Here is a 16,693-nt window from a genome sequence, read left to right as displayed (position 1 = left end):
GTGATTAGGCAGCTAGTGATGTGGCTGATGAATGGCATGTGGATGCTGCTGGGAAGAAAATATGTTAGTTTCATACTTCGTTGTTCCTAATGGATATTTATTCTTTTTCAACCTCCTGAATCCTTGAAGATGCATTCTTCACTGAGTAGCTGTTGAATTGTTAGCTGCTTAGAAAAAAATAAACAAAAACACAGAAGTGGGGTGGGGAAGGGTGGGCAGTCTCCAGTCTGAGTAGGGTTAGCATGGTATCCTTAATGTTATTTGGTAACTTCATCAATTTCTATTAAGGAAGTCTAATTAATGCCTTCACTGTTGAATATAAAACTACCCTAGAAAGTAATTAGATTCCCATAAAAAAAAAAAACTTATTATATTAAGCAAAATGCAGGTGGTAAATCCACTTTGAACAGTTTTGCTGGAATGTTTCACACTAAGAAAACTGCAAAAGTAAATTCATGTAAATCGAAGGATCCCACTGAAGTGAGAAAACTGGGTTTTAGTATAATATTCTGTCCTAAAGCTGGAAGTAGTTTTACAGTAAATAAGTCTTCTATTATGCAGTCAGTTCCTCTAATTTTTCACTATTTTGCCTTTTATTCTGTACACTGTGCAGTGTTACGTGTAGAAAATAAAATTGAGGATTATGCAAGACTCAAAGTTAAAAACTCATCTTTTAAATTATATTTCTTGTTACAATACCTGAAAAGGGAGTACTAACTTTTAAGTTCTGTAATTACAGAGATCATTCTTTGATAAAGGAGTAGATACTTTATTTTACTTTTTTTCTCAAAAGAACTACAAAAGTAATGATATATTTAAATTCCAAGTCAGCAGTGTGGAAAGTTGTGTGCTCAGCTTGTTTTTCCATGCCTGATACTGAAATATGAAGGCTTACTCCTATCTCCTTATTATTAAATCTTTAATCTTAGGTTTTTCTTGAACTGTTTCAAATAAATGTAAATAATGTCCTGTCTGTAAACTCTTCTAAGAATCAGCTTTGTTATGAAATTTTTAGCAACACAAGCTTAACTTCTCTGGATGTGTCTCATTTCCATTGTCTTTGAAGCTGCTTGATGCAGGCCCTGTAGAAAGCTCCTGCAGATTTTGTAGATTCTGATACTCAAAAAGATTAAATAAAACTTAATTGTTTTTTTTTGTCTCCAATTCTTTTCAAATTTCAGAATTCTCTAAGTCCTTGATTCCACGAATATAGAAATGAAGCTTAGCCTTTCATTTATGGGACTTGACACTACTGAGAAAAGAAAACTTAAATTGCAGCCTTCTCTACAGTAGTGTTTTGTAACATTATAAGTTTGTAGGTAATGAGTAGTGTTACTTCAAGCTGGGTGGAATAATGCATGTCAATTTTCCGATAACTTTCATGTCAGGCTTGGCTATGAATGTATATGATGCAAACTAGGAGATTCTACCTTAGTAGCAACACAAGTTAAGTTTGCTACTTCTCTCCCTGCTTTTAAAACTTAGCAGATCTTCATTCTGCTCTCATTATACATAACTTATTCTTTGAAGAAAGTAAATACTGCCACAGAGGAATGTTTATGAAACTTTCAGGAGGATAATTCATTATAATTTAATGCACTGATTAAACTTTGCCTCCAGAAACACAAACTGCTGCTGTAAATACTTTGAAATATTTTACCTGAATACTTTCTGTTCATACATCTTTCTGCAGAAAATCTTTAGACTTAGAAAAAGTAACTACCATATAAAAGTGTTAAGGTAATTAAAGCATTATAAACTATTGTCTTTAAAGAAACCAGCAAGCCATAAGCCTTTGCACTCTCCAGAAATATGTAGAAATGGAGAAGCCTCTAGTGGGGAAAACTTGCTCAAATCTATTGTTCTTTGTACTGGTGTTAAATAAGAAAACTTGTCTACTTTTTGAGGTTTCGTTTAGTAGGTGTGCATCTATATGTAACAATATAGTAGTTTAATACATGCATATATATGGAGAGAGAAAGTGTGATGCTAGTGGTTTAATTTCTTGATGTTAATTTTGAATATATGCACACTTCCTCCTTAATTTATCCATAGTTTTACCTGAGTTACACTGCCAAAGGTGGATTAGATTAGGAAAAATGATTTTCTAATAGGCCTTCCCTGGTTCACTTCTTTTTTTCATACCTATTTGACTTCTAACTGATCTTCAGTACATCCTGATTCTGTCCCTTAAGCTACATATTTCTTACTCATACTGAGTGTGTTACTATGAGCATTCTTTTTTTCCTTTTGGTGGATTTTTTTGTTATTATTATGGTTTGGGGTTTTTTTGGGGGGGCGGGAATACATGTTTATAACACAAGAAATTAGATACCATTTCTTAGTGTGTTGTGTGAATCTGGATTCTCAATGTGTTGCACTGATGATTTTTTTTTTTTTAATTGTGTGATTTTCTTCTAATTGGAATACTGTTCTTAAATATGCCTTTTCATAGCAACTGTGGCAGCCATGTACTACAGCTACTACATGCTGCCTGATGGGACCTACTGCCTCGCGCCTCCACCTCCAGGAATAGACGTTGCCACCTACTACAACGCATTGCCTGCAGGGGTGACTGTGTCAAGCACTACAGGGGTAGCAACAGTACCTCCACCCCCTGGGACTACACCTCCCCCTCCCCCAGACACAACTGAGAGCACCAGTGGGTTGACCTCTACCACAACATCTACAAGGTACCACGTACAGGTTTGCCTGTTGGTTGGTGGGCTGTCTTTCCTGCACTCCAGTGTGGAGTATTTAGTAAGGGTTCTGTTACTGGTGATTTCTCAGTAACTCTGGCCCATGTTTATACAGCTTTGATTACCTCTACTTTGGTCTTTGATACTGTATGTGGTTATTCTTCCTCAGCTACTATCAAGTTTTTGCATGATGGAAAATAAAGTTATTTTAACTGCATAGAGAACCCAGAGAGCAAACCTCTGTGTAATGGCTTTTTTGTTAAAGCAGGAGTCTGGAAGATATTTGTGTTCTATTTATAAAAACGATGTACTTTTGATGTTTTCAGCACAATTGCTCCAGTGGTTGCCATTATACCTCCACCCCCAGATATCCAGCCTGTTATTGATAAACTAGCTGAGTATGTTGCTCGGAATGGGATAAAATTTGAAACCAGTGTTCGTGCCAAGAATGATCTCAGGTAAGAGAAAAGGTTATTTTAACTTCTATTTTAAAAGCTGGGGGTTTAATTTGTAAATATACTACCAGGACATGTGGATCTCAAGAAGAACAGTACTATGATTTTTTTGATTTGTTATTGAAATTCAGGGACCTACTTAAAGGTAATGCCAAAGCATTATTGTCAAAATCCTCAAAACCATCAAACTAACAAAAACATCTCTAGAAAGAAAGCTCTGAATGTGTATCCTCTGCAATTTTAGGCATACATTACAGTGCTTCCAGCCATCAAACACCATTCCTTTTGCTAGGGAGAATTAGATTGTAAAGGATGGGTGGTATTCACTATGTTCATGTGCATCTTCACATACTCAGTTTTCTTTCAACAGATTTGAGTTCCTGCAACCATGGCACCAGTATAATGCTTATTATGAATTTAAAAAACAGTTCTTCCTTCAGAAAGAGAGCAGTGACAACTGTCAGGTATGTGTGTTTGTATGCAGATATATTAAAAACGCAGTTTCAGTGAGAAAAGGACTTGGTTATCTGGTGTGTTATGGTGAGACATTTTAAAAATGGAACACTGAATTATGGAGAAATTGTTCAGCAAAGGTTGTTAATCCCTTTTTTTTCTTGTTCCTTTTAACTTTATATGGCATTTAAGTAAGGCTATGTGAGGTGCTGTGATATTTAGTTCGTTCTTTTTAGCGTAAGCAGCCACTGAGTGTGGTTGTGAAATAAAATGGCAACCCAAAAATCTTTTGGCTTTCTGTACAAGGGAATATATGCTTTGTGGGGGTTTAGAGCTTTGTAGGATTTGGATTCATGTTCTGTTGTCAGAAAGGTGAGGTATAGCTTTTCAACAGCTGTGCTTTCTCATATGCCTCCTGGTTCTTTGTAGAAGAGTAGCTAGACTGCTTTTCTGACAGGCTTTTTTCTGAGGGAGGTTTTGTTAAAGAAGAGTCCTGTTATGATTGACTGAAACAATACTGAAGCTTCAAAAACTCGGCAGTTTCCTGCTTGCTTTGCTTCTTCTAGTACATGTTATTAGAAGATGATACTCAGACTTGACATCTTTTTTTTTTTTTAACTATTCTCATGTTAACTAATCTCATTAGATTGTTATCTTACTGAAAAGAGAATTGCAAATAGTATCAGAAATACATTATCTGATGTTAACTTTTCGTGGGAAAGAGCTATTTTTTTTTTTTAGGCCCTATGTCATTTGTCATCTCAAGGCTTAGATTGGGGAGCCTTAAACTGAAGCAGGTAGGCCTGTGGGTAAACCCCTCAACATCGCTTTGTGGAAAATGAAGAAATTCAATACTAGTTGCTGTTTGAAACACTTGTGCCTACTATTTTGTTTTAATAGTGAAAAATGTTTTGAAAACTCTGGTTTTAAAGACAAGCTGTGGTAAATATGATGATACACAGTGGAAAAATTACATGCAAAATTGTCCTGACTGTTACTCTAGAATTTCTTCTTTGCAAGCCAGTGCATTGAATTCATAATACTTACATAATTAATAAGGACTTGTTAACATTTATTTGGGGGGGGGGAAATTGTGCACTAACTGAAGTGTAATAATAAAGGATTCATTTAAAGTGTTCAAATGAGTACAGCTAAGAAGCAAGCAGAAACTAGTTTAAGTCCCTTGAGGTCATGTGTAGCAATGCATATTACCCTACTGCATGGTTTTGTAGATAATGCCATTCTCTTTAATTTTTTAGAATAATGATTTCAATATTATCTTTATGTTTTAGTAATGTACACATAGGCAACTAGTGGAATTGATTGTTCTCCTTTTGGCCATTAAAGTTAATAAGAAATTGTACTACTGGCTTCAGTAAATACAGGATGAAGTCTTTGATTTCCTTGTGTTTTTTCCCCTTCGAGGATTTTCAGAAATTAGTTCTGTTGGTCAGGGAACGGCTGCAGGGAGCGATGAAAGTATCTCCTCAATACCTGGTATTTCAACATTAAGTACACTTAACAGCAGCCAGTGGAAAGCAGCCATGCTGTGTATTGAGAGAGGTTCATTTAAATGTTAAAACACTTAATGTCCCCATCTGACTCACCATGTAAATATTTTTAATGTTCTACAATATCCATCTTAAAGCTTTTAGACTGTGAGTTTAGAGATCATCTTGAATGACTCAGTTATGTAACAGTAGAACCAGTAAATTCTTCTTCTTTAAAGTCTCAGCACATCTGTACTGTATCAATTTAATGACACAAAAAACATTGATGGGCCTGATGTTCTTCAGCAAAACGTTGGAACATATCAAACATGTTAACCTGGGCTGATCCCTATAAACCTTGATTTTGTAAGGGAGGTGTTGTGCAGTTGTACATTAGGAAGAAATGTCATAAGCTTTCACTCTGTTGCTGTGAATTAACAGATTTTGTCCTCGTCCCAGGATACGAAGACCTAAAAGAATATGCATTGGAAAAAAGTTTATGCTTTTAGGGTCTAATTTCTAAAACAATTTTTAAAACTGTTGTTAGCAAATGTGTACCCACTGAAGAAAATTGTCTTCATTGCAAAATAACAACACATTCTTAATGTAGGTCTGTAGTTCTTGAAGCCTGTGGGTTTACATGAAGCAGAGCATTATTTATAAGAAGCAGACTTTGGTCGTGAGTGCTTAGTGATGTAAAATCAGCTGTGAAGGGATTAACTGATGCTGTGAGTTTTGAAGTGGCTAGCAAAGTTGGAAGCTACACAGACACTGCATTAATTCTTTTCTGAACTCCTCAGTTAGTAAGGTTTGAACTACTCAGGTAGTAAGCTTGTGTGTTTCTTTTGAAAAGGGAGTGTCTTCATCTGAGGATGTTCCAGCAGACACTGCCAGCGATACACCGAGTGAGACGCAGTTTGCAGATGAACATGCACCTGAAGATGCGTCTGAGCCAAGTGCTAAAGGAGTTCCAGGAACTAAAAAAGATGTTCCTCCTAAAACAGCCAGTGATGGTAAATTGGTGAAAGGTATGTTAGTGTGATTTGCTGGGTGTGAAAATATCTGTTAGCATATACTTATGGTAAAAAAATAATAAAAGGGGGGGGAGGTAAAGAGAGGTTTTAATCATGTGGAAAATATGTTTGCTGGAAGCATCAAAAAGGGACTGAAATAAGTAACTTGATTGCTTTCATATTTCTTCCTTATCAGGCTATCAAGTATTTATGGTCTGACAGAATAAATTGTTTTATTTCAATTTTGTGCAAAGTTGAAGGCTTTTATCAGTGACCTTGTCAGGATCTTATTTTTGTCATTTTAAACTTGACAGTTACAAGCCCTGTGCAAGACAGAAGTTATTCCTTCTGAATAAAAATGGTAGTCTTACTTGAAACCATACACATGGAGCAAATACACTGGGATTATTACTAAGTTGCTCTATCTTCCTGTGTTGGGTGTTAGTCATGCTGGGAAAAAAAACCCTTTTCATGTTTACGTGAAATGGTTTTCCTCTTGCAGTCGTAGCAGCAGAGGGAAAGCATGGGAAGATCTCTTGGAAACCAATCACATAAAGTCAGCTAATGAACTATTCATGTCCTGAGTGATTATTTCTAGGGGATTATTTATACCTGGGAACTGACTTCCTGGCCTATTGGGCAGATAGATCTTAAAATTTCTTCTTTTCAGTAAACTAGAGACTTAAATCTTTTAACTAGAACTGAAAGCCACTTAAAAAAAAAAAAAAAATCTTAAAATCAAAACAGGAAAACCACTCTTGACCTGTGTTCCCATGGATGGGTACTGCCTTCCTGCCACTTCAGTGGCTTTCTTAATTGCTGATAAGTTTATCCTCCTTGTGGTCCCTTGAAATTCTGTCTTCCTTCTCCTTGTTGCAATTTCTTTCTCTCTGTGGGCTGCAGGCTCTAGGCTCCTTGCTGTGGCTGCCTGTGCTCTGCAGTTTTTTTCTCTGGGCAGGTTGATTAGGTGCCCCAAGGAAGGAGCAACCTTCCCTGTCTTCAAAGATGCCCTATTAAGAAAATCTAATATAATATTGAAAATAATATCGGTTCTTCTTGTTGTGTTGTTATAAATGGGAAACTGGCGCCTGCGCTATAATAGTTCTAATTTGTGCAAGTTTAGATGATGGAATGTAACCAGTGAGTCATTTCATGACAATCCTACTCCTGTAAACTTATTTTTATTTCCTCTAATATGGTACAAATCCCACTTTCTTGTAACCTAAATACAGTACTTGACTGCAAGAGAGACATAACATCCGCACTAGATTTTTCTGCCTCTGAGGAAGTAAAATCACATTTTAGGATTTGTTTTGTTGCCACTTAAAATTGGAAAATCACTATTAAAATCACTATTATAATACTTCTTCTCTTGGAATTCTTGTGTTCTTTATTTCTGAGTCTATTTCCTTACCCCCAGATTACAAAATGGAAACCTTATATTTTATAAGTCTTGGTATTTAATTATTGAATTTAAATTTTCCTAATTGAAATCTTACAGGATATATATGCAAAAGACATCCTAGGACAGATAAATATTGCAGCAGACCATACGGCAGCAGGTTCCTTTGTTTGATGTGTGAGAAATTCCATTCTTTATTCTTAGAAGTTGCATCTAGGGCAAATGGTTTAGAGATTAATTCTGTATTTTATTTGATTCTGTTCAGAAAATGGTTAAAAAACATTCCAAGGAAATTTCTGATGGAAAAGGATTAGTTCAGACTTAAATAAGTCTTTATATATTAGCTATGGTTAATACTATTTGAAGATCCATTAGTACAACCTAGCTTAAAATGATCCACAATTTCATTTTTATTGTAATATTCCATATTTTTCACGAGCATTCCTTCTCCTTTGAGTGTGCTGGATGTGTTGTCCTCTTGTCTTAGAGTAGTAGGAACTGCTTGAAAGGAATAGTTGACCACCAATCTCGCTACAGCAAAACTAGCTAAGATGTTTGGGGAAAAGTACTTAGCTTTTGCATTTATATCTCCTGTAATGAAATGTTGTTAACTCCCTAAAGTAATTAATTGTCATATAGATGGAAATAAGTCTTTAAATACTGTTCTGTGAGCCTGCCAAATGCTATTGTTGTGCAAACCATCGAACTGGTGTGAAGGAAACATGAGGGACTGTAACATAGCGTAGCATGTCAGGTAGGAGCCTGAGCACAGAGCATTTTCATCTTAAGCCTGGAAGAGTAGATTGTTCATTTGGGAAAAGAAGTAGTACTAAAACGGAAATTTATTTGGGACAGAATATGAAATTATTTATCTCATCTCAGGAAATAACTCCTGAGATGGTTTAGAGTACCTTTCTTTTTCCCTGCTGCTTCTGAAGTATTAGACAAAGGCTTTGAGACAGATCTTTACAAGGCAAGTGAAGCTTCCAAAATTTATTTTTTAAAAAAAAAGAAAGAAAAAAGAAAAGATTGTGTTGTCGTTTTCCCCACAATAATTACCTTAATGTAAGGGTGATAGAAGGTTCTTCTTTTGTGTTGAGTAGGCTGCATAAGTAACAGATACAGTCAAGAAATTAAAGCTACTTTCTGCTGTGGTCTAGTGATGTGTAAAATCTTCTTACCCATTCATTCACAGCATCCTTTGCACCAATAAGCTTTGCAATCAAGGCCAAAGAAAATGACCTTCTTCCTCTGGAGAAAAACCGTGTTAAATTAGATGATGACAGTGATGATGAGGAAGAAGAGGGCAAGGAAGGCCAAGAGAATGCCAGCAGTGCTTCAAACCATACTCCAGCTGTTACCACTCCTTGTACTGCTGCTGAAGAGAAAAAACCTCAACTTACACAGGAGGAGCTGGAAGCTAAACAAGGTATCCCATGTTACACTGAAAAGAGAATGAGAGATTGAGTCCTTCAGGCAAACTGGAAAACTGTCATGTGAACAGTAGGGCATTTGAGGTGTTTTGGATCTTCACTATGTCATCTTAACAGCAATCAGAATTATTTTCTTTTCCCACAGTTTCCTACTTATTGTAAAAAATGAAATTGTCATTGGTTGCTCAGCTAAAATCAAACTTGTGACACACGAGTTGAGTACTTTGCCCTAATGCATGGTCTTTCTGAATTTCATTTTGTTTTTCCATTACAACTTCAGAGTAAAACACTAAACTTCTAGTTTCCAGTTGTGTTAACAGAGCCTAGAAAAAGGCTCATGTCCCTTTCTCATTTTCTTCAGAAAACAATGAAAAGCTTCAAGCTATTTTTCAGTTCTATAGCACACCCATATAGACTAATAGCACCTTATTGATGGTTTGTTATTCTTATGCAACACCATTAAGCCTTTGTATGGGTTTTTCCCCCATCACTGTGTTTCTCTATGTAAGGGCAGAAGTGTATGCAGTGTGAATTTGAATGAAATGATCTCTTACAGGGATCAAATTTCTCCCAGTCCTCCCCAAGGCTGTTTCACAGCAGAGGGTGTTTAATAAAGTGGAGATGCTGTCAGGGTTTACCAGCTTAAAACCTTAATAATTTCTCTTACAGCTATGACTATGCTACAGGAGTTGTAATTTTTCATTTTCAGTTTGTTTTTTTTTCCTCTTAAGTGGCAGTTCCTTTGAAAGCTTCACTAGTACAAAGTATGCTGTGGTGCTGTGTATGTAAACCAAATATGAAATACTTTGTATGATAATAAAAATGAGGTGTAAAACATGTTTGGAAAAACTTCAGTGTGTGAAAAGCTGCAACTGAAAAAAAAAACCCCAAACCAGTCTTGTACATGCACAGAACAAAAAAGTGGAAATGTAAGATGAAAAAAAATTAGACAAAATATCCATTGGGTGTATAGTTAAATAAATTGGCTTTTTCTCCTTCTGTAATCACATGGCAATAACCCGTGGTTGCAACAATGGTGAAACAGTTTCTGAAAATTTCTGTAGCAGCCCTTTGTGTAAACATTTAAAGATGTATGTAAATAAAGCTGGAAAATGGAAGGTAAAGATCAGATCAGTGGAAAGTGGAAAATGGAAAGTTTGCATCGCATTAACAAGCACAAGAAAAAGCTGCTGAGTTTACAGTGCTACTTTTTTTGTTAGCTTTTGTAAATAGAAAAGGCCAAGTATCCTGAATTTTCAGGATTGGATTTGCATGTCATTTTCTTTGAGCTTAAAAATTTTTACTTTACTGCTTTTCATCAAGCAAATGATATATTTATGAATTAAGATAGCTGGAATTTCATAATTTGAAGTCGATAGGTCCTTCTTATGGCTTTGAATGTTTACGTTGGAAAGGTTTGAGAATGTCTGGAGAGGCTGACTTGGTGGTTGTGTTGATGTGTGTGTTTGTTTCAAGAAAACCTAAGCTGCCCAAGTGTGACTCACTCTAGACTTTATGCTTAATTGTCTTCGTTAGCAAAGCAGAAGCTAGAGGACAGATTAGCAGCTGCAGCAAGAGAGAAGCTTGCACAGGCCTCCAAGGAATCAAAAGAAAAGCAGCTGCAAGCGGAGCGCAAAAGGAAAGCTGCACTGTTCTTGCAGACCCTGAAGAACCCTCTGGCAGAGGCAGAAACTGAGAAAATTGAAGAGAATTCCTTCAGTAATGAGGTAAGCAGGAAGTAAATTTCTTTACTGTAAAGCTAGCCGAAAACTTACCTACAGAGTGTGAGTCTGACAGGATGTGATGAAGGTGGCCAAAGAGAGAGAGAAGCTTTTCTAAATGAGGAGAAATTTGAATTTTAAGCACTGTTAGTCTTTTTCAGTTATCTTACCTATGTCCCTCATCTGTCATTAAGGAACTGATTGAGAAATGTGATGCATAATTCAGAGGCCAGTTAGCCAGGTACAGAAAGGAAAATGAGCTTAAAAGTTGAACTCTGTGCTAGTGCTCCATGAATCCAAATGCTTACTTTTCAAGAGTATTTGGATATCTGTTGTAGTATTTACTGTTGAATGTGTATTTTGATGTGAGTAGATGCCTTCAAGTTCAGAAATGATTCACAGGCAACTGAGCTTACTTTTAAGACTTATGTTCTGCCTGTTCTGCTGAGTTTTATTGTTGGATTTTCATTAATTTAACTGGCATGAAACTAAGATGGATAGTTAGTGAACTTATCTGTGTGATTTAAGATTTCTAACTTGGACATCCTTGATCAAGAAAACAAATACGTGGATGGGAGAAAAACAGGCATCTAATGCTTCCTCTTCAGCTTTGTGTTAGTTCAGTATTTCATGCAGACACCTTAAAAGCTTAAAATACTAACGGATTTTGCTCTCTTTTTTAGGCCCAAGTTTAGTATGGGAGTTATAAAAGATTTTGTTTTATTGTAGGGATATGGTTCTTAAAGCTAAGTTTACAGATAGTGGCACAAAGTTAGAACAAGTACATGTATGCATGTTGTTTGCTGGGCACAGGCAAAGGCAGTATACCTACTTCCAGTTCTCTGGAAGACAGCTAGCAGAATAATTAGCCCCCCTCAGTTTTGTCACTGGGAGATTTTTGTTTTGACTCTTGACTATTTCATCATGAAATGACCTAACCAGTTGGGTTTGTTCAGTGGAATCTCTTACTGGAGAGCAGAAGTAAAAATCTTTCTGCAGCAAATCACTTTGGAGCATTGGTATTCCTACACATCTTTTACAGAACAGTGTTTGAGAGCTGGGTTAGAAATTTGAACCTTCTGATTCTTTCTAGAAAGCTGCTAGGAAATAGTCATGTAGCAGAGGCAGATTGCTTTTCATCTTTCTTCTGCCTTGTGATTATCTTATCCATTTGCACTTACTTTCATTGTTTGGACAGTCAAACACAACAGATAATACTAGGGTAATGTCACTTTGAGAGCTTTCAGAAGTTCTGTTTTGAGAAGCTTGTCATGATACTGCACTCCTAGGCCAAATCCAAGAGTAACCTGGATATTAATTATGACTTATTAGGTTTTAGGAGTACAGATAAAACTGCTGATAAAATTCCCTTGCCATTTACCTGTATGGTTTATTGTTTCCAAAGGAAATTAAAAGCTAATTTCTCATAGGCATATTGGATTACTAGAATTTATCACAAAAAGATTTATCGTGCAGAAATACCTGCTAATCAGTTAGTTGGCATTATCTTCTGCAGCAAACAGGTATTGCTTGTCAGTCTGTTGATAGGTAGTTATAATAAAAGTAACTTTTTGGCTAGAACCTCTAGAAATCCGTTTTATAAGACTCTAGAATTGAGTAGGCTAAAGAGGAACCTTGGGCCAAAAGAATTTATTAAGAGACTTCAGTAATGAAATATAAACCCAAACTCTTAAAAACCTGTATTGATCAAAGCCACGCATTTGCTTTTTTCCAACTAAAAACAGAAAATGACATTTGAAATAGCTAAGAAATCATGTGTTTCACATAAAGCCTTTCTGATGTCGGTAACATAACTACCATTTTAAAAGCCTAAATGAGAGATGTGAATTTATTATGTAGGAAAGCCCTTCAAGTATTGATTTGTTCATGCATCGTAGCACTATCCTGAAGCTTTTCTCTCCCTCTGCAGGTTCTGCCAGCAGAGCTGTGTCCTTTATCAAAGACTGTTTCCTATTTACATTTTGTAGTTTCCATTTAAGTTCCTAATTGCTTAACTTCATCCAAACATGAGAATATTTTCCTACTTGGTTTCTGTTCTTTCATTTTTCTTTTCCCCTTGTTCCAGTTTTTTCACTGAGCCACTCTCATTCTGCCAGTATTCTGCTTGTCCTAGCTTAAGAAACAATAGTTTTACTTCCAGGAGTGTCAGTCACTTTTATTCATCCTGAGTGTGGTTTTATCATCAGCACACCCCAGTCCAGCGTGGTCTGATGCATGCTTGCTAGGAGATGGGGGAGGCTGTGTATCCAGCACCTGTACAGACACCTCCAGCAGGTCCAGACTCTCTCTTTCCTTGGTGGGAGAAAAACTGTCACAATCCATTTTGAACAAAGTCACCTTAGACTTACATTTCCATTCCAATAGCTATAAACAGCTGTGGGGAAAAATAGGAATGGGATTTGGTGTAGACTAGGTAGTTTCCTGAAACTTAACCTAAATAAGGCTGGAAATTTATGCAGCTTGGGGTATTGTTGCAGGATCCTTCAGGAGCCAGGTTGAAATTCCTGTGTTTGTCAGTGTATGCTGCAGTCAGACCTTCCATCCCCATTGCAAATACAAACATTGCAGTGAAGTAGAACCTCAGTTTCTTGGTTTTGGAATTGTATTGCTTCTGTAAAAGCCAGTAAATCACTCTTCATTGCACTAATCAAGCAAAACTTCACCTCTGGGTACGGACAGAAAATTTCAGGCACTAATTGTGACAGACTGGTTACAAGAATGAATGACATGGCTTCCCATTGTTTCCTTTCCCACAAAAAGAATTCCAGTACCTAACAAGTAATTCATTGCCCAGCTCTTGATTTTTCTTGAGGATTACACCTCAAAATGCTTTCAAGAGAAGAGGCAATTGAGAAGAGACATACCTGCAGTTTAGGTGATCCATATCAGCTGTGTAGCAGATGGGTGAATTGAGTGTGGTCTCATGCCAAAAGAGATCCTGTTTGGGATTCTCCTGGCTACTGCTAGCAGACTTGCCCTGACTAGCACACTGTTCAGGAATTTTTTTTCCATTTATGTATGGAAGAGTGAATGCAAAGAGGCAATGACAATGCAGAATTCCCCAGACTTGCAGTTCTGCTGCCCTTCTCAAGGGGATTTGTTAAAGACACAGGGCTTTCTCAGCTAAGATTCTTTTGATACTTTTCTTTAAGAGAATGCCTGAAATCATCAGTAACTCTTCAGTAACAAGTGATTCTTTCAGAAGAGCAGATGAGTGTCCTCACATCTGAATTTACTGAAGTTCTAAGTTGAATTCCCTAAATAGGAAGGGATGCATTCAACAAAACCCACACCCTAATCCCCCTTCAAAGTAAACTGATGTGCTAAACACTTTTTTCCTCTCCTACATATGTACAGTTTCAGAGAAGGCATCTCTTTCTCTCACCCAAAAGAATCCAGTGTCTTTAAGAATTTTAAAGTAACCTATTTCACTGATTCTTACCAACAGAAATGGTTTGGAGATGCTTCCTTTATAAAAGGGCTTATTTAGAATTTTAAATATATATTTAAAAGTTACTGATGTGACCTTGCTCTTTGAGATAAAATCTAATCTTGTATTGGGAATGCTAATACTGTGTTAATGAGCAGTCTAAAATACTGGGTCTTTGGAAGTAATATTCCTCCCAAGTGTAGTTTGCTTGCTGACATGCTTGTATATGTTTGTATAGATACATATACATTTATATATATTTTTAGCTGTAGAAATTTATTTTGGAACAGGATTGTTTTTCAAGATGTTGTCTTTCCATTTGCCATATTTACAAAAGCTTCCATTTACATGCATCCCAGTGCCTAGTCTGCCTCTTGCTCTGCTTGCCTGGTTTGCCTGTTCACAACAGCCCATTTGCTTCAAGAAATTTTATTGGAAAAAGATAAATGAAATTGTGTCATGGATTTGTTAACCTCTGTTGTATATACACTGAGAATCCAGTAAGCTGCATCGTGGTATCTAAATCAGTTTCTAAATAAATATGTAGCACAAGGGTCTTAAAAGTGTTTTCAGTCATGTCTCAGAAACAAGAAGATGCATTTAAAAACACTGATTGCAAAAGTAACAAGTAAATGCAGTGGCTGTAATTATTTTTAAAAGTATATTGAAAAAGTCAGAGAGAGAGATTGAAAATTAATTTTGTAGTTTGGTAATGGAACTAATTGGGAAAATTTCAGAAAATTAAGGAAAAATATTAAAGTCCACCCAAAACATCACTTCTTGTATCTCATCTCCTCTTTTGGGGGAGGGAACATCCAGTGAAGAGTCCAGGAAACACAGATTGGGATGGCTGTAGATTTAAGGTAGTGATTTTTGTACCTTAAAATGTGCCTCAAAAAATGGAATAATGACTAAGATATATATCAAAGCATGAAGAGGAGTTGAGAATGTCCATGGGAGCTGCATAATTCCTGTGAGTAGTCCTGCCTAATAAGGGTATAAAACCCAGTAATGCTCTTTATGTGTGTACATAGTGTACATCTGCACTGAAAACCTGTTTGTCAGGCAGCACAGGAATGCATTAAGTGAGCAAGCCTGCCTGACCCCTGTCAGGTTTTCCTGGTGTTTCCTGAAAGAAATGCTGCTACTGAGTAGACCTTGTATCTTTGGAGAAAATGGATTCTGCTAACTGCATGTAAAGGACAGTTGATACCACAGAATATGGCACATTTCAGCTTTTTTGGCTTCAGCTGAATCTTAAAACTAGTCAGATCTACTTTTGCCATAGCTGAATTATTTATTTTATATGGTTTGCTGTTTTTTCCTTAAAGTGAAATCAAACAAGAGGAACAAAAGGCTGAAAAAAAATGAGCTTGAGCAATGAAGTAGCACAGCTTTTCACAAATGACTCCCCACCATTCTTGTATGCATTACAACAGTGCAGTTATGCAGAGTATTTCCTCAGACTGGCACTTGGAAAGGAGCTAAGCTGTATGTTTTCCAAAACTGATCAGTTTTGTAGTGTTGTGGCTAGTGAAGTCTTTGTCCTACAGCATCAACCAACCTGTAGTTCTAACTGCAGTTCTTCTGCATATGCCGAGCTGGAGTACACCAGGTTCTCTGGAGTGCTGCATTGAAGTGCTTTGTCACTTTTAAACAAATTAAGGTGTTTGAGAATCTGAAATGCAAGCCTTATTCCAAATTTTTTACATTTAATTTAAATTTTTAAAATTAAGATTTTCTTTATATATGTATATAAAGTGCAATAATGACTACCTGTGCACACTCCTATATGTATTTTCCAAAACCTGAATTAAGTAGATGAGACATTGGGAGAGCTCATGTCAAGATGGAGTCTTTGGTTTATTTTGCTCTACTTCTTTTTTACAACTTTTTTTTTCAGCTTAAATGCTGGCTATGGGCAAGAGTTGAATTGGGAATGCATCACCTTTGGTGGTAGCCCTTGGTACAGTACCCTGGGTGTAGAAGGCCTACAACAATTATGTCAGGGGTTAAAATGTCAGGGCTTTATCTATAAATGTGCCAGTTCAGAACTTTTGATCATCCCTAACCCGGTCCATCTCAGCAGCATTGTTCTTGGGTGCATCTGGGAGCAAAAGGTTGAAAAAGAGAGAGAAGAATCTCTCACAGAGCTGTGGTTCTCCAGCTGTGCATAGCCAAGCCTCCCAGAAGAAAGCTGGTTCAGTGACTGGCTGGTGAACACTTGTTTAATGCTTTTGTTAACAGTGATTGATTATGATAGCAGCTTATAGGAGTCTTGCAGAAGGAAAATGTAAGCTGCCAAAGCATTGCTTCCAGCCACAAGTTTTGGTAAATCTAATGTGTGTAGGTAGAGTCCTCCTGTCCCTGCTGAAGGTCTGCAGACCTGCATTCTTGGTCAAAGGATTTGGTTATAAGTGACCAGAGTTGATAAAGTATCTCCTAGAATCTACTGGTGCTGGTAATACCTGACAAAAATAGGAGAAGGGGTCAGCACAGGTGGCTGGCTGGGCAAGGCACAGTGTTTAACTTCTTCAGAGAAGTCATTTGGTGTAGTGAGCTGTTCTGCAAGTGCA

At 36.8% G+C, this 16,693-nt stretch overlaps 1 protein-coding gene across 1 annotated transcript in view; it reads left to right on the top strand.

The window, feature by feature from the left end:
* SFSWAP (splicing factor, suppressor of white-apricot family) overlaps window positions 1–16,693 on the top strand; it is a 48,717-nt gene that overhangs the window by 12,399 nt on the left and 19,625 nt on the right. Inside the window, 6 exon segments of the mRNA XM_008948555.1 lie at window positions 2,456–2,693; window positions 3,026–3,157; window positions 3,525–3,618; window positions 5,951–6,125; window positions 8,708–8,941; window positions 10,482–10,683. Of these exon segments, the coding sequence (XP_008946803.1) occupies window positions 2,456–2,693; window positions 3,026–3,157; window positions 3,525–3,618; window positions 5,951–6,125; window positions 8,708–8,941; window positions 10,482–10,683 (1,075 nt within the window).

The sequence above is a fragment of the Merops nubicus genome, unplaced genomic scaffold, assembly GCF_000691845.1.
Source record: "Merops nubicus isolate BGI_N331 unplaced genomic scaffold, ASM69184v1 scaffold8021, whole genome shotgun sequence".
Taxonomy (NCBI): Eukaryota; Metazoa; Chordata; class Aves; order Coraciiformes; family Meropidae; genus Merops; species Merops nubicus.
The sequence above is the reverse complement of the archived record's forward strand: the minus strand, read 5'-3'. Positions and strand labels throughout refer to the sequence as shown.